General features: G+C 25.8%; 1 protein-coding gene across 2 annotated transcripts in view; it reads right to left on the bottom strand.

Moving 5' to 3' along the window:
* Positions 1-20,802, bottom strand: part of LOC107164650 (prolactin-releasing peptide receptor) — a 128,900-nt gene that overhangs the window by 61,636 nt on the left and 46,462 nt on the right. For both annotated transcript variants that reach the window (XM_089218744.1, XM_089218745.1), the window contains exons 2-3: positions 898-1,077; positions 736-830 (exon numbers count right to left, since the gene is read on the bottom strand). In XM_089218744.1, coding sequence (XP_089074870.1) covers positions 736-830; positions 898-1,077 — 275 coding nt within the window. The remainder of the gene's footprint in view (positions 1-735; positions 831-897; positions 1,078-20,802) is intronic.

The raw sequence follows: 20,802 nt of genomic DNA, 5'->3' as shown, positions 1-20,802 counted from the left end.
ATACCATACCTACACATAAATGATACATACATATGTTTTTGCATCTAATAAACGTAGAATATTAATCATTTTATAATAACTTATATAATATTAAAGCAAGGATTCTAAAAGATTATGTATACTACAGTGACGATGAGTATAATAACTACTGACAAATAATGACAAATATGTGCACGCGGTTGAATGAATGTTTAACGAGTTATATGACTTTATACGTAGGTACGTAGTATACGTCACATCGACATATATTAATTAAAACATTTTCAATGACTTGTATCCCATAGAACAAAGGGCCCTCTCACACGAGCATGTTAAGTGAGACTCTTACTAAAATGAATCTCCTACTTAAATTAGTTAAACGCGATAACTAATAAAAAAATTAATTAATTATTTACAATCAATAATAAGATAGTACTTATATGTTATGTGAATTCCTTCTCTCTTACTTAATTATGTAATATAGATCGGATAATTGATGGATGATGAAGATTAATGACACATAGTTTTAGTAAAATCACTAAACACTGGACTTTCCAAAAATATTTTTATACAATTATCTTTAATTATTCAATACATTTTTATTTTTCATTTTCACAAGTAATATACGATCTGTATCATTATACAATAAGAATGTATGTTAAGAGTATAATTGACAGGGACATTATTCTGATGGAAATTCAATAAAAAAAAAAAAATATATGATTTTCATCAAAACTGAATTGGATATGTACTTACGTCAGAACGAATAAACTCCGGAGATAGTCTTGCATATCATCGGCCATATTCACTGCACAAATTCCAACTCCTTCAAATTGTACTTTTATGTATGCCTGTAAAACACAATGGATATTGAACAAAATTTCTTTTGAAAAACTATTTAAATTTATTATTACTTACACCCAAATCCAAATAAGCAGTGTAAACGGGATATGGCAATACAATGCAAAATGCCACTATCCAACATCCAAATGTGCAAGCTAAAGGCGGAAGTCTCATTTTATTTGGATGTTTCAGATGTTTGTAACGGTCGATAGCCATTAAAAGAAAGGTCAGCATTATCACATGAGTAGGGACATCCTATTAAAAAAAAAAAAAAAATACATAGATAAATTAAAAATTTCAATGCATAAATGATACAATTATTATTCAAATATTTTGTATATAATATATAAAAAATAAATAAAAAAATATGTGAATAATGTATTTATATATATAAGCAATATTTTAATTCAAATAATTTACTATTGTACATTGAGAGTTTTAATAAATATAAAATAACTTTTGATATAGGTTCTTGTCCAATAAATTTTTTTAAATGTCTATGGATAGAGAAACAAAAAAACATCTGATGAATCATTCTAAAAAACAATAAATTCAGTGTGTTTATGATTAGGATTTAGGACTATTCGGAGTAAATAGTGATAATATTCATCGTTCTTAAAAAATATATCATTGTAAAATCACAATTGCTTCTAAATCTGTGTCAACATCATCAAATTTCTTTAATACGAATCTTTGTCTATTTATGAAAAGAATTACCCAACTACTAACTAGAAAATAAGTATAAGTATAAGAATATAATATATATATATATTATATAAATATAATTGTAAATTAATGGAAAATACCGACAAAGCTATAAGTACAATAAAAAAAGCATACCAATAATGATCTATTTAATCCAGTTCTACAATATTTGATTTAATATTGAGTACAAATTATTGTTATTAATTTTCATAAAAAAAGTTTGATATTTGATTAAAAAAAAATAGTCATTTTTACACGTGTCTAATTTGATAAAAATATGTAATATGCTAAAATAGTTATATTTTTAGATAGTTTTAGCATATGCATATTTTAGCAATATAATTTTATTAGTTCGTTTGTATGCCTATATTGAAATGACTTATAAGTATAATATTCAATAAATTTCATATTTTACCTCAATAAATGATAAAATTTGACTCTTAACTAGTACTATTAATTAGTAATTGTTTTTAAATTTCTCAGTAACATTCCAGTAAAGTAAAAAAATAAGATTTGTTGAAAACTTATATTGTTTGAATACAAAATATAGTTTAACCATATTTATTCAGTAAATAATAAAAAAACATTTTGACCAAGGGGTTAAAAGGTCTAATAAATAATAAAATTGTATTTTTGGTTTTTATTGTATACACGTTTGGAATCCTAATTTTAACTTAAAACACCAAAATGTCCTGATTCAAACATCAGAATATTATGACATGAGTATATTTCTTTAATCATTTAGTAATTATGTGTAGCTAAGCTATATATTTAATGTTTTCAACATAATACATATTAAAAAATACTTATATATGAAATTCAAAAGGGACAAAATTGAGAAATTACTCGTAAATATTTTGCCGTAAGTATATCATAAATTCATAACAGTTAAAGTCAGTGTAATAATGTACAGAAACATAGCAAAAAATAAAATTTATATGGACTACAGTTGACAAAAATAAGCGCCATAAATAGGATCGAGTAGCAAATATCTTTAGTGCACCAAAAAATTGACGGGTAGCATTTATTCTAGATACCAATTTTTTTATGATAAATATATAATAAAAATAAAAAAAAACTGTTCTTTTAACTTAGACTTTACTGATTTAATATTTGTCCAAATTTTTAAATTATACCGATAAGTTAACTTTCTTCGCCAATATTTTGCTGAACAGTATAGAGCAGTGGTTTTTAACCGGTGTGCCGCGAAAAATGTCTGATATTTGTAATTATGGCTGTAAAAAATATTGAAAACAGTACTTTATTCGATTACATTTGTGTTGAGTGTGCCGCGAAAACTTGTGACGTGTTGTAATAGTGTGCCGTGAACCAAAAAAGCTCGAGAACCACTGATATAGAGAATTATATTGTTATTAATTATTAATATTAATATAGGTTTAAAAAATAACGATAAATCACCGCATTCGAAAAACAATTCTCAACTTGATCTATTATTTGTAGCATTTATAAGACGATCTTAAAGTTACCAATATTTTCTTAACCACAATCAAATAACCCAAATGGTAACATAGATTTTTAAAAAATACTAAAAACACATTTGCTTACATTTTTTCTACAGCTATTGAGAGAAATTACATTTTTCAATGAAAAGATACCATACATTTTCGATATATAAATGCGCTACATCAAAGGTTTAGGTTTATTTACAACCAAAAGAAGTGTTACAAGAAAAATATACAATATTGTAAAAGACCAATGCGAAATTGTCATCATCTGATAAATTACGCCACGTGCCATGGCATTCTATAATATTTTTTTACAATACTATTTCTTCATAAATTCTTTGAACTTTATTTAATAATTTTATATTACATTATTTATATTTACATTAAATTATAACGAATAACGTCTATAGATATAGGTTAATATAAAGCACGATTAATATAAACCTGACTAAAACAGCACTTAGTCTGATTCACGAGTTTGTGGAACAGACCGCGATTGGGTAGGAACACTCAAACCTGGCGAAATGACAAATCTTGAGAGATTAATAGGTAAATTATAAATTAAATATTACATTATATTGTCGATGGGTTGCCTCCCGCTATGGCTCGATAACTTTACCCCTTGAATGCCACTGATAAAGTAAATTTACGAACATTTTACGGAGGTTATTTACCGAGTAATTATTTTTTACCGTTTGTTAAAATCGAATGACCTCTCATCTTTAATGTTTTTCACTAGTATAATAACTAAAATTTGAGTAACTGCTAATGTAATATTTCAGTAGTCTTTATTATTCTTTAAGATTATATATATACGCGACTATACAGTATACCTACATACATACTATTTAAAGTATTTTTAAAAGGTAAACACTCGTGATTAACAATTTCATTATTTATTTACGAAGTTAGAAATTTAGAGTGTATTTAATGGGTACTAATATATTTTATTATTAGAAATTTGTATTACCTATATTTAATATTTTACTTATTTATTTATTTAAAGTCATGGTTATTTTATTCTAATAAGTTTTAAATGCTATCACTATAATGATGAAAATTATAAATTAGAATCATTAATTAATCTCAACAAAAAAATTTTAAGAATCGGTCGCGTTAAGACGACTAGGTAGAATTTAAAAAAAGTGATTTATAATACTTACTAACTTACTCAATTTTAGGTAAATTTAACAAAACAATTTTAATGATAAATTCCACATCTCTAAAATCACAGAACGCAGACTACACGATAAAAAAAAAATGAATTAGCAACTCATTACGATGACGTTATTACAACTAAAATTAAAAAATAAATTATGATATTATAAATATTATTTAAACGAATAGAAACAGCGTTAGAGTTAAATAAAAAAAGAATAACATCGGTAGAGACTTTTTTGAGCATTTACTACAAGTTTAAAATCACGTATTGTGTGCATTATGCGAATTTCAATAGTCATTTTTTGTGTTAAGGGAGTTCTACTGAACCCAAACACTACAACAGTTTAGTCCTAAGTAGTAAATTATTATTACCAACAGACCCCGCGGGCTTAGTATCATCATATATGAAACTGAGATTTTTTTTGAGTTTCTGGCACGGAGAATTCCCTAGAAATAAACAAATAAATAACCCTGACAATTTTTGAGTATCAAGATGAGATTGGCTGCAAGTAAAAGTAAAATATTAAGGTCAATAATTGAAAGTTTGAGACACACGTTATACACGTGATATACACAATGAAATCAATTTGTTACTTATATTGTTATGGCCTTTGTATTATATAATATAGCAACTCGTTTACGAGAAATTCGTGGAATAAAAATTCTCATAACATAATACAAATTATTATTTTAATTTTCGCTTAATTATATAGACCTATCTAAAATCATGAAAAATTCGTTCATAGAACCGTCGCAAGGTTTTTTATTTTAAAGTTTTGAAATAATAACAAAGCTCTGTGTGAAAACATGTTATTTATCAATTAATTGATGTACATTAAATGTTTTGATGTTAAGAAATCAACGATGACATATTATAATATTGTCGACGACGTAACTTATTATAATTTATTGCTTTCATGCAATATTTTAATGGTGAAGCTTAATTTACTGTTGCTACATTTCAGAGCACATACACATATATTCAAAATTTCATGCGTGTACATAATATTATACAAAATATAAATGTATGGACATGAAGCTGATCACAATAAGTAGTAAGTACCTTTGGGTAGACAAAGTTTTCTCTGTGATTGACAGTTTTATGATTCAAGTTTAAAACCCTTGAATATAGTATAATATAGTACTATGGTTGGTGTATGCATATATTTAATATATATATATATTGGAGCTATGCAAACCATTATAGTACTTTCTTTGAACAAAATAATTATGCAAATTACATGTTTATACATTTCGAGGCTATTCGTAGTACGCGTATGCCATAAAACAACGTCGTCTCGCGATTTTATGGATGTTTTGGAGCACTTAATTTACACAAAAATAAGCTAACGGTTGACAAAAAAATTTGCAGCTTTATGATTCGCAGAAATAGGTTTATTTTTCTTCGTTCCTCTCTAAAAATAAAAATAAATTAAAAAAACTAAAATTACTACGTTTTCAGTCGGATATTTTAGTGAAAATAAAATAATAAGTATAATAATTCTAAACATTGTGTAAAAAAAAAAACTCAATTTAAACCTATAAATTATTTAAAAGAAAATTATTAATAAAACATTTATCTTGCTCTGTCAAAAATAGAGACAAAGTGTTTTATTACTAGGTAGCATGTTTAACGTATATTAGAAATTACTATACCTTATACCAAAAACGATATGTTTTAACCTAACCTTGATAAAGTTCAAAATTATTTTCTGAAATTTGCTGGTCTCTGTCTTAATATTGCTCTCTTACCACACGATTATGGCCATATTAACGAAATACTTGGACTCGAAACACTATCGTTTTAATAGGTGTTGTTAATGTTACTAAAAAATTTAGAAGGGTACATTGCATTTCTAGTCTTCTAGAATGACTTTCAACATTCGTGTTCCAGGTAATACTAGGTTAATGAATTATTATTGTCCACTAGTGTGTACTTACAACAAATCTTGCGAAAAATGTACGAATATCAAGAATGATGTCCATAGCCAATCACAATTAATCACTCCTACTAAGTCCATATCAATTTTTATTTGTAATTTATTATATTATTATACTTTAATTAATCTATATTATATAATATATATATATATATATATATATATATATATATATATATATATATATATATATGTACGTATGTATATTGTACAAAAGCCAAATGACGTAAATTCATATAAACAAATTTCAAAACGTACCTACTCAAATATTGTAAATTATTCATTATTTACTATTATATTTATTTATTTTAGTATCAAAATAAATTTTGCATAATTTAAACGAATTTTCAATAATAAGAAATTGATTGATTGCAACAATATTTTTAAGTAACTTATCATTAAATCTATTGATATGCACATAAACCTAATAACTTCCTAGTCCTAAACATCAGATGTCTTAAAAATTAGTATCTAATAAATCATTAGTATCAAATTTAGACCTGCTGTTCTAAACCTGACTTCTATAAAAAAAAATATTAAACACTATAACTATTAAATTATAACATTATGAATTTAAATATTTTTTCATATTATAATATAATATTTTCTTTTAACCAAGAAGATTTCATTTATAGTCATCAGATTCCAATTCATTCAGTTCTTTGTAGTATAAAGAAGCTTACCAAATTGAATTTAATACAACAAACTGTTTCTTTTCTTACTATTTGGTCGACGACGTCGTTATAGAACAAATTAAGTTTGAAAGGCTATTTTTTTTTTTTTAGACATCGACTAAGTGTCAATCAAAATCAGGGTTAGGAAACTTTAATATCCTGCCTATAATACGTACACCCTGTCATATTCCCATTGAATAGCTTTTCCAGTTCCACTAGCTGCCTTCAGTGCATTCATTTATTTTTTATAATATTTTTCCATGAAGTTACAAAACACATAATTTTTTATTTAACGATATACTTACATTACGCACTTTCCAAAAATATGATAGTATCATATTTCAATACTTAAAGATTCTACAAGTAAAAGTTACACACATTAATGTAATGAAAGTTAATATAGTAATATAATAATTATACTGTTTGTCTCAAGTTAATATAACTCAGCGTTTTTTCCTCGTTCCTCTCATCTGCCTAAAAAAATGTTAAGTTAATCTAATAGATATACTTCAATATTGTTTTTTATAGAATGTGAATTTAGTTGGTATTTTTGTGAAATCAAAATGAAAAATTTCCTTTTCTTTACAAAATAATTAAAACACGCGAATTAAAAAAATTAATTTCTTATTTTAATGTAATTTAAAACCAAATGATACTTGAAATTATCACAAAATGTTTATATTAATATTTTCTATACAATATGGCATATTTTTCAAAATTTTAAGCTACCTATGTATAAAGTTTTTTTTTTAAATTAGTTTTTCTATAACATTATTAGGTATCTAAAAATAATATTGCCATCTCGGTTACACATCACCTTGTTTATATGGATAACGAAACAATGACATTTTCAAAACATTTATTTTAAGCTATCGCCTATTTATACCTAGAACCTATTCACCCCGTTCTACGGCAAGGTAATATAGACTCAAAAGTTAATAACCGTAATAAATTATAAAACAAACGTAGACAAGTGGGTACCACTCTATTTTACAGCAGTTATGAGGTATATCATTGTAATGAATGTGTTAAATTTGAATTCAATGATAGGCCATTTTATACGAAAGATGATTTTGAAAGGTGATGGGGTGAGTTAGACTAGCATACTTTATAATAATTTGATCGTTTTAGTAATACTGCATGGTAGCTTGAACTTATTTTGACTCAAAACACTTTGCAAATTATCCTAAGATTAATTATCCTGGTTAATTGTCCAAATTGTTTCTACAGATATTGATCTGCAATCTATAATAAGATAATTTTTACACCTTCATTTAAAATCATTCATACATTTATAAATTCAATATTTTATAATTATTATACATGCTGCAACGTGGTCGGGGGATCTTGATACGATATTAGTTATTCAGGGAAGGTTTTCTATTCCTTATGGATAAGTTTTCCGTAGCTGGGGGCTAGAGCACTGTGCATGAGGTATTTTATCAATAATAAGACACGTTTGGTTTATAGATCCATATTAATATTATTGTATTAAAAATAATATTTTACTAATGTAAATGTCTGTTAATAAGTGTATTTGGTGAGTTCGCTCCTGTTGATGGTGACTGTCGAAGTGTCGAACTAACTGCTGTGTATCATTTTAATAATAAGTAATTATGTGCATGGGTAGAAAAGTGTTGAGTGTGTATATTATGTATTGGTCAATCATATAGTGTGTGGGTATAATATTTATATATATATAATACATATAAGGTGTAACGAATGTTACAATGCAATGTCGTTTTTTTTAAATAATTAAAATTAAAAAATTGAAATAATTTTAATCATTACGTCATGAAAATTCTTGTATTACAATACACCAAAAAACCCAAAAATAAATTAATGAGAACTTGTTGACTTACAATCAATCCAATATCGAACAAATTTTTAATTCAAACGTTCATAAAAATTAATTTATTAATGAAATGAAATATATATATATAAATATATTTTTTCAAAGATAGAAAAACATCCAAGAATATACTTACTATTATATTTATTAGATATTAATAAATATATGTATGTGGAATTGAAAAATTATAATATACTACGGCCTTCTTATATCTAACACTGTTTGAAACTTAACTTTCGAATTATTTATTTAAAACGATCCAATATTTTATAAAAAATTGAACGGTTTATGTCACAGTAAGGATAAACCTAACCCAACCTCATAAAATATACCTAAAATTGAGTTCCCTTAGGATCAGTCATAGCACAGAGGACCAACTCTCTTAAATATAATATACTGCCATAATATTCCCGAACCCTCTTATTACTTATTGTCGTTTTTTGCTGACTACAAAACCATCCTCACTCAACTACAACTTACAAGTCATCTTTAACGTCAACATCTGGTTCAAAAAATGAAAACTAAAAACGTTCTTCTTAAAAAAAAATATGAACAGTGATCTCCAACAAATTTATGTAGAAAATCAAGAAATAGGATATAATAATAAAGATGACTCAGTAACGTATCTTGGAGTTTTTCTAAACGAAAAAACTTACCTGGAAAGTCCATATTAACAAAAACAAACTTATTTAAGGCTATATCAGAATGAAAACTCTTCATCCATTAGAAAATTACAAATCGACACTTAAAATAAAATCATCTATACGGACTTGGATCTAAGACAAAAATCAAACACTTATGATACCGGTTAGATTGAATACTTCTATCAGACGACATTGATAACTCTTACGATGACGAGTTACACACTTATATAGAATCGATATTATAATATATATGATTTAATATAATATTTTAGATTTTTTTTAAACTAATTTAAGTCACCTTTTCTCAAAATATTAAATATATGATGTTTGTACGACGAAGCTCGTAAATATATTTTTAATAAATCAAAACATTTTCAAATATAATGAATAAAAAATAAATAAATATATTATATTTTTGGCATTAAAAAAAAAATGAATTGAATCAACTTACTGTAGTATAAATAATTCAATACCTAAACTAAATTAGATACTTTAATAGGTAGCAATATTATAAAAATACAAAATGAAATATACTTTGTAATAATGTACAAACTAATACCTATACCATTTTCGTACAGAATCGTTTTTCGGATGCGATGATTTATCGTTAAAATCATATTCTCAAGCACATATAAACGAATCACTCGATGATAAATCTTTTTTTTTTATAACTAAATATATATTTCAGTTTTACTATATTTAATCATTGGATATGGTTTTCGTGCATACACCAAAAAATATATTTAGTATCATTTATTAGATTGGGTAATCACTTATTAATAGTTCACATATTACTATAATAGCCGTTACCACATCACAACCAACGCGCGGGCTAAAAGTATACTATATTAAATATTACAGGCTTATAGCGAACAGCTGTGGCCTGTGACGTACCATGCATATAATATTGTTTGATGGATATTGCCTATAACAAAGAAAAATTTATTATTTTAATGTTGAAAAAATAAAAATAATAGTTCGGATTACTTAGGTTTTATATAAAACAAATTACTTATGGGGTTTTTTTTCCATTTTTACTATTCGCAATAAACGTAACATATGTTCCAAAATGGTTAACAGTGTGACGGTGATTACTGCGGTATAATTTCCTCACACTGCCGGTGTTTAAGAATTTATGACAATAGTGATGAATATACACCCTGGGGGTAGAATTATGACACACAATACAGAGTTGGTAATGATACAATTTGCACAATATACGTAATATTATGCACAACGATAAAACCGACGTTGAATATGTATCATTCCAGAACATTTAAAGTATAAAATATATGCTTTATAAACTGACAACGATACAAATGATACGATTAATTAATCGTTAGATTAATTACTATTATAGTGGGAAATTCCAGTTATAAAATGCAACTGTAAATTTTAAGCTGTAATAATGAGAAAAGCGTAACTTCTTTTGATTATTTTTCCCCAAACAAAATGAAAAATTCTATTGAGTAACAACATTTGTTTTTTACACTGATTAGTGCACTTAAGAGGACGCCACACCGGCAAAAAACGTGGTATAAAAACGTTTCACGCGTTCCAAGAAGATGGCTTACTGAGTGGTTTTAGAAAAAAACAACCCATATTAAAAGTTGTAGAGAACAACTCCTCTATCGACCGGTCGATCGCGGACAATTTCATAGTCGATCATGTTAGAATTTATTTTTGGGATACACGCACGAATTACTTATCAAATCGTTGAAAATAATATGTTAATTAAACTTATCTAATTAGATTTTAGAAATTATTGTTTTTTATTATATTATTTTTAGTAATTAGTAATTAGTTTATAATACTTATTGTATGTTTCTTAATAATTATATTTATTCAATAATAAAAAAAATTTCTATAAAAGTCGATCCTCAAAGGTGAAGTATATTTTTAGTAGATCGTGTCCAACAAAATTTTCCGCCCCTGGTATATATTAATATTAGAGATAGGATGTTGATAACCAAAGAAAATACCAAAAATGACAACAAAAAAACGGAAAAACTGCTTTGCTGTAAAATAGGTGTCGAGTGGACTAAGGTGTGATGAATGTTTTCATAAATTTGAATTTAACGATACATTATTTATTATGTACGACGAAAAACGATTCTGAACGGCAATATTTGTCAGACCCGTATTTAAGGTTGACTTTTTCAATTTTTCTTTTGAATGTCGATAAAATTCAATAGTCCATAAAATCGTGAAATTTGAATACAAAGTTCATCATAATAGTAGTTAGAGCAATTTTTTATAAGCGTTTTAAGTTTTAATTTTTTTTAAATTTATCAAAATCACAAATATTTGCAAATTATTTTATGATTAAAAATAATAATGTTTATAATCATAGCTAAGATCTGAAGATTTGCTTAAAATTTGTCTATAAGTTTTATTTAAAATACATATTTAAAAAATCAGTGATAACGATACCAGATTTACTATCAAACGATTTTAGATATAAAATACCCCAGGCTGACAAATCATCTCTATTCAGAATTGTTTTTCTTCGTGTACAATTTTATCCTTGGATTCAAACTGAACACATTCATAAAAGTGACCAACTCAATGACGAGATTAAATCGAAACCTTCTATATAGCAAAGCAAGTTCACAGTTTTTTATTCTTAATTTGTAAAAAATTTGTTATAGTCAGAAAAGTCATTTTAATCGCATAACCTATATAGTATATACTATGCACGCCGGGTACGGAACAATAATAGGCCGTTCGCCCGATCGCTTGTTAATTCGTGCGCTCACTCACACGCCGACGGTCGTATGTGTGTATACGTGTATTAGCAATTCGATGGAAGTGGATGGGTTCGCCGAGCAAGACTATCGAAATGCTAGTGTGTGGTGGGTGTGTAAGTGTGTATATTTGTGTGTGTGTAGGCTTAAACTAATGGACAATAGGTACTTGGTTAATAAATGGTAACAAGAGGGATTTGGCTACGAGTTGCTGTTTTAATTGATAATTTTCAGATAGAACAATATATATAATAATAATAGCAGCAACACAAGTGTATAATTAGCAATAATAAACGGCCCTTCTGGCCCAACAGAATAAAATAATATGATAGTAAATATTTGAGCTGCAAGCTCGTAGTTAGATAATAATAAAGATGTTAATAGTGTACGGCCCTTCTGGCACGACAAATAATAATTATAAAATATCTATAGCCCTTTTTTCCCAACAATTGAATATGTATAGTAAATAATAAATTAATATATTAATAATAATAAACATAACTCATAATTTGTGGAGCGCAGACTAGCTAGCTGGTCCCGCGCTAAAATAAAATATAATTTGCTGTGCGTTTAGCACACACAAAAAATAATAATTATCGCACGATTTAGAATGAATAAATACTCAATTAATGTTACAAAGGTGGCGATTGGCACCCACAATAAAACAATATAATTACAAGTAACAAAAATGAATGTCTGCTCTCACAAATAATAATAATGGTCCGCCGTGGTTAGCAGTGTTAGCACACACGACAACTGTAATAATAATATAGATAATATGAATTATAATTCATACGACACTCCGCAATTTAGAGAGAAGCGATTGGCGCTTGCTCTAAAAATATTATATTAAATATATATAAAAAAACAACACGGCGATTCGCGCTCGCACAATTAAATATATAATATATGAAAACAAAACGGCGATTAGCACCTAGACAAATCAAAACAACACGGGCGATTTGCGCTCGTGACAATATTAATTGTCCGCGTCGACAGTGTGCAACGAAATGGTTACCCTTGGGCGGCCGTGCTTACTTCGCGCGTATGTGTGTGTGTGTGTTTAAACGACGTTTGTTAATTGTTTTTTATTATTGATATTCCTACTTCTTCATCATTTTTGGAAGCATCAGTGTATAATTTTTGAAAATCGATTATATGTTCAATATTACTTTTAGAAAACTTTCGTATATGTTTGGAGATGTGTTTCCCTTGCGAAGTGTGTTATAAGTTCTGTGTTTATATTGTAAGATCTTGTCCATGGGAGGGAGGGGGGGGGGCTTAATATTTTTTCTTTCTTTATTATTTGTGGTATTTTTGAATAAATTTAATCTCGTCGCATATAAAAGTATCGATTCTGTTTTTTTTTTAGATCCGGTGTTGGTTCAACCACTACAATGTAAATGTTTTTGATTTGGCTGCTTTTAAAGGCTTCTATAGCCATTCGCATTCCTGTGTTGTGATTCAAGTCAATGTAATTGTTAATGTGTTTTTGGCTGTGTTATATAAAATCAAGCCGTATTTTAGTTTTGCTTGAATTGTTGATTTAACTATTTTAATAAGTGTTTCTGTTTTACTACGCCATGTTGTATGTGACAGTAATTTTAGAATTCTTGAGAGCTTTATTAGTCGCTATCTTTAAGGATTTTATGTGCGGCGACCATTAATTATAATTTATAAACTATTTTCTTTATATAATATAATATTCGCAAGTAGACGATCAATATTATATTCGAAAATATTATTTTATTTACTTTAGGAAAATACTTTGAAAAAAATAATGAATAATTAACTATTTCGTGGGAAAATATATTATTTGCGACAAAAAAATTATACCTAAGATGAAAACTACAAAGAAAAAAATTATAATGTACCTACTTTGTGTGGCATTTAGTTATTATTTATAATAATAATATTTTTTTGGTGAACTAAATTTATATAACACTATATACTGGATTACATAAAAAATGTATTATGGTTTCACTAATGTATTCGTTGTTTTTCTAATAAGTAGTTTTGTTGTTATATCCAAAACAACGCGAGTAACTACTTAATTAATAGCTTCCTATTAAAAATAAAAATTATAATGATGATATTAAAACATTATTTATACTAGTGTTTAAGTATTTATTAAGTTCAATGATGTAAAAAAAAACATCATGGAAGTTTTTCTGTTATGTAACAGATTTTAAGTCGTGTACCTCTACGACTCTACACTGAGTAGGTTCCTGTAATGTATGCAATATATTTTAATTCAATGTCAAATTGTTGCATTTGAAAAATGATTCAGATCATAGATGAACAGACAGTATATAAGTTATATTATTATATATAATATATTTATATTTATATGAGTAATTTGTTTGATTGATTAATTTTATAATATTATTATTTATTTGAAATAATGTTATTAACTGTAATAAGTAATAACAATAATATATTAGAATTCCAATACCAAAGACATTATAAAATAGTGATATGAATAATATGTTCATTGTTCACTGTATACTTACTTATAGGTACATAGATTAAATGAATAAAATATTTTTATTTTTTAAATTAAATTTTGTATATCTGGAACTAAAATGCATAATGGTACATAATAGTGGTTCCTGCTAATATTCTTTTTGAATCACAACTAGATAAAATCATTATTTTTGATTTAAATAACATAATTATGTTTCTGAACAACAAAAAAAAAAGTCTAAATTGACAAACTCAGTTTCACTTAAAAATTCCTTTGATTTTATAATTTTAATTTGTTTTTTCCTGATTATTTTCAAAAATACTGTATTTTTTCTATACCTTCGCCAACACTGGTTTAACTAGATTGAATTTTGTAAGGTCAAAGTTAAACATTGAAATTTAAGCATGTTTAATGTTCCAGAGGGTATTTTTTTTAACACACATGCGTTATACATAATTATTGTAAAATTCACCACACTTTCAAATCCTAAAATAAATATATCATATTAAATACGTACCTAAATTTAGTCGGATTCTTATATAACTATTTATATTAAATAAACATATTATTACAATGCTAAAAAGTAAAAGTTATAATAGAAATTATAAACATCTAAAGTAAAATACAATACTTTAATTGTAGTGCTAACTAATATAATTTTTATGAATTATATTGATTTCTAAATTCTAGTTTTTAATATGAATGTGATATTTCATTGTATTTGTTATATTCGTGATTTAAAAGCACAAGCAAAAAAATAATCATTAGATAACTTAGTGTTGATTTGCAAAAATCAAACTTCAATAAGATGATTTAGGTACCAACACTGAAATAAAATTATTTGTCATACATGGTTAGATTTCAGGTATGTACGTATAAGTGTATCTCTTTAACAACACTTAAATATTTTTGGTTTCTATTAAGCAAATGTTTGTGAAAAGACCTTTGTTTACGATTTTCTTTGTTGCTAATACGATTTAACCTGGACATTCTGATAGAAAGCACAATGCCCAAATCCATCAATGATGTCTAAAACATAATATATATACATATCACATACGTATAATATACGTAGTACACACTCGTATTATACGGTCGACAAAAGTCGACTTCGCAACAATAGATCTAAGCAAAACGCTGAACAAAGGTCGACTATTATTTTGCTTTGACATGTATTGTTTTAGGTGCATACATAAAATATACATTGTATGGTTCGAGTTATTAACGATTCTATAGCAAATAATTTTAATTTATATAAACAATAATACAATTGAATAACAGAACGTATGCGTCATAGTTGTTAATTAAATATAATATAATTTTACGTAATAAATTTAAAAAAAAAAAACTATATATAACGTAAATTGGTAAATACGGTTTTCAATACAAAATAAAATGATTTTAATAGGTACTAAAAGTACTTGCATGATAATTAATTTTCAATGAAAGTCATATTATAATATTTATAAGTGCCTAAACACGTTTTTCCTTAACAATTGTAAATTATTGAAATTTACAAATATTTTTTTATAACTTAATTATGTGAATATCCTTAGATTTTAATATCGTTCGTGAAAAAACAAAAACAAACATTAATCGAGACTATAATATCATAGAGTGTCACTGGCCATTACTTTTCAATAAAACAGCACGACATATCATTATCAGCTTAAGATAGTAAAATTTTAAACTACATATTTTGATTTTGATTCAAAGAAAAGGACAAAATCTTACAATTACTTGATTTAAAACTTTGAAGTATAATCTATGTATCCTTAATATTATAGCCTCTTATCTGAAGAATTTTTTTTAAATAATTATGATTTGTTTGAATAGAAATTATTTGAATTATAAATGTTACATAAAATGTGAAATTGATATAAAATAATTGACTTCAAAAGCTATGCCTGTTGTGGTAGTCGGTAGTTAAGGGTTCTTATACTATAGAATTAAACAACTATATAGTAGTATATTCCTATTAAATAATTAAAATCGTCAAGTAGGTATTTGATATTGCAATTGTGGAACTTTTCATACAATAATTAAAATTATCAATATTTTTAGTATTAAATTATTAAAACCAATTGTGTAATGTTTAGGCAATGATACAGGGGAATAATTAAGGGATGATGAGGGGGATAAATCCCCCTAAACATTTATTTTACTGCTAACATTCTATGTTTGGTGGGGTAGGTTACTGTATGGGGCTTACAGATTTTGCTAAAAACATAAAAACCTCTTCTCCCTCTAAACCAAATTCCTAAAGACGCCACTGCAATAATATGAAATATTACAACTATATCCAGTAAAAGTTAAGTTTAAAATGTATTCATAATAAATATAAATTTACCATCAATGATTTTATATTAGTAGATATAGGTACTGCTTAATTAAAATCCATTATTATTATATTTTAATAATTATATGTGTAAAAAACTATGAGTTCAGCGTGCAGCGGAGAGAAGCAATTTCTTTTAAGCTACCTTATTTATCATATCGTATTATTCTAAGTTTGATATACATTATTAAATTAGTTAGAACTTACAGTATTAAACATAATATTATGTTAGTTTGACAAAAATCTTGTTGACTAAATATCTAAAATGTTTATTATGTATGATTGGGATTTTTCCTTCAGTAGGTACAGCCATATAGGTTAGGTTACCCACCTATTACAATAGTATAATGAATAAAAAATATAATAGGATTTAAAATGTCAATATCAAACTATTCGGAATTGTTTTGAAACTCACAAGGAACCTAATAACAAATATTGATTCCAGCATTGGTTTGTGTATTAAAATTCCAATTTCGTAAATATGTCTATTATTATAATTATTATTATTTAACTCGTATTTTTATTTCTTTTCATTGAAATACCTACGTGCCATACAATTCATTTGGTTACATAATTTCTATACTTTGTAACTAAAACACGTATCCCACACAATTATATAATAAAAAGAAAAACCTTTGCGTTAAATTCCTAAATTAAATCGTTAGATTTTTAAATGTTTGATTTGATGCACATAATTGATGTTCTGATTAAAAAATATACCAACTAAACAAATCAAGGTATTCATTTATAATTAATTAATTATCTCCAATAATTAACGACCCATCGACCCATCTTTAAACCAATCAAGTATTAACACAAACCTAAACAAATCTAGGATTAAATCAAATAATCAAGATAAATATTATTTTTCCATTAGATACTAATATTATAAGTACAATTTTAAATAAAAACATATTATTCCACTCATAATTTTATAAAGACCTCATTAATTTAAGAAACAGTGCATTATCAATAAAATAAAATTGACGATATTTCAAAAATTCTATTGCTTTCTTCAAAACTACATTTCACTATGTTATATAATATAAAATCTTGTCGTCATTTAGGTTGTCCCATATTTGTTATATAAGAGAAGGAAAGGTAGAAAAGATTCTATTCACCAACGAAATGCTACCAACCACTGTCACACTGTCATCGAAGATGTATTGCCGACGTATTCCAGAATACACCTAGGTATCCGATGAAATTGGTTTCTCCAATTTGTCATTTTTTGAGGATATTTTTATTCGGTATTACATAATAATGACCTGTATAAGCCCTAACGCACAATTTTACCGAAGTGGTATTAATTGATTTTTATTACCTAGTTATTATTTTAAGAATACTTTGAATACAATTAAATATATTATTATTAATAAGTGCCTATTTATAACACCTGGTACAAACTAAACTAGGAATACAAAGATTTTAATTTTTTTCATACCATTGAGTATACATTTATTCCAGTATTCCTCTAAAGCATTTTTTTTGTCACAATATGTATTTATATATATAAAAAAAAAACTATTAAAAGAAAAGGAAAATATTTCATCAAATTAAAAATGTATAATATTTTTTACATATTATATTATTGTATTTTCGTTGCTTTAACGATCCAAATAAATGTTAAAATATAATTTATACATTTGACCGTTTCACTAAAAATGTCATATTATTATTATTATCCCACGGGAGTCCAATTGTTCAAACCGGAACAATGCAGAAAAAACACGATTAGTGGTATTAAAGTTGTAGTTAAAATATTTGAAAACTTGCGTTCACGTACTGCTAGTATTCTATACGTAATACGTAGGAGATAAGCGACTATAAACTGTTTTCAAATTCATATAAAGTTTAAATATTAATACATACAAAAATTGTAAGAGTTTGTTTTACATGCATGATAATAATAATAATGTTTATGTACAAACTTAATGTTAAAAATTTTATAAATACTACTTATTTCATTTTAACATTATAATCTGCAGCTGGCAGTCGATATTAAAATACCGATCAAATAGATCTTAATATTTTAGTTCCTAAGAGGAGCCATAAATTTTCAATTATAATTATAATACTTAATACTTTTGTGAATATACTCAAAGTAGTATTAAGTCAATTTTTTCAACTCTTATAATAAAAAATATGATTTATCTAATCAAATTCCAATTTTTAAATGTAAGTATTTACTGATAATTTGTTAAATATGAAAAAATATTTTTTCAAATTAATATGTCAATTTTACTAGTTATATTAAATGTCCTAGTTATATCTTCATACACTTCAATCACTGTCATGTTTATTTTCGTCCATGAACACTTATTATTCATATGTGATTACTGATTTATAACACTCTAACTATAAACAATACACATCTCTAACTTTGAAAATAAATTTTAAGCCTTATCCAAACTTTACAAATGCATACAATATATACATATTATTATAAGTAACATACTTTATTGATTTATTTTTCACAGAAAATGCATGATAATATTGTCAAAATGAAGCAATATGTATCTGTACAAATATATTTTTTTCACATAATTTTGTCGTGAATATTAACCATTGACATAATAGCAGTTCTTTGATAAAAATAAGAAAATCTATAATTTACAAGCACAATTAATGTATATCTTGACTAATTTTCATAGTATATATATATATATATATATATATATGATTTATTTCGAGACTTATCTATGGTGTTATTATCTTTGTTTTTTAAGTTGTAAATTATTACCAAAATATTAAGCTGAAATTAAATAAATATAAACAACTCAATGCAAACAAGTTAAAAAATCAACGAACTGTATGATATCTACGTAAGTATAATGTATAAAAATATATTCAGAAATACTTATAAAAAATATGATAACATTTTTGAATCAACACGTTGAAATCTTTTTGTGTTAAATGAATCATGCAATGTAGGTAAGTAATATTAATAATAATAAAAAAAAATGGTATAACGTTGCAAAATAATAAAAAAAGATTTTGTATATTCAATATATAATATATATCTATATAGTTTATATTTTAGCCTCTAAGTAAAACAAATACCTAGAACTCTGCAATATGAAATTATTATTGGGTACTTATTTAAAGGAATAAAATGAAATTGGTATAATTTGTTTTCATATTTTTATTGAAGCTATGTGTTTATAATTGATAACTATAAATAATAGTAACTAGGGAGGTATTGAATAGACGGAATGAAGGTACCTCCTTATGGTGTGTCTTTGTATATACACGAATCAAAATGTATTAAAGTTACCGACTAAAAGCTAATAGAAAAAAAATGTATTGATGGTAATATCATAATTATTGATTGAAATTGGTAAAAAATAGGTCCCACCGAATAGACCGGATAGTATTCAGATGAACATAATAATATTATATACATATTACACAGAATATACTAATATACCTCAATATACACAAACATAGTCAATGTAAAATCATATTTTTGACCTTCTTCTATTTTATATTATAATATTTATGTTAGAAAATGCAATCGCACTTTACGTCCCCAACGACCTTATTTCATTTCTTTGGGGAAATTATTGACTGAACGGTTAACGAGTGTATAGAAATATAGGATTGTAAATTATTACCTGATGCATCATTTCTTATCATCGATGAAAATGTATCTATATCTAATGTTACCCAATAATTCTTATTCTGGAGAAAAATGTATTTTATTATTTATAAGCCATTCTGATATATCTTTTATAATTTAATCAAACGTGACATCAACACATATCATCCAATAAAGTGGTATCCATAGACGTTAAAAGGTTCCTTAAATTCATAGGGATTTTTGCTCAAAAGGTGTTAAGAGCAAAATATAAGTGGCGGAATCGGTTTACCACACACCATCTATACAAACGCAATTTTACTTACAACACAATATTCAAAGTAATCACAAATTAATAATAATAAATAAATGCTTATAGTTCAATTTGTTTTTTAGGTAATTGCTT

This window comes from Diuraphis noxia, unplaced genomic scaffold, assembly GCF_037042655.1.
Source record: "Diuraphis noxia isolate RWA-SAM2 unplaced genomic scaffold, SU_Dnox_SAM2 contig0002, whole genome shotgun sequence".
In the NCBI taxonomy this organism is placed as follows: Eukaryota; Metazoa; Arthropoda; class Insecta; order Hemiptera; family Aphididae; genus Diuraphis; species Diuraphis noxia.
This window is presented reverse-complemented; position numbering and strand designations above follow the sequence as displayed.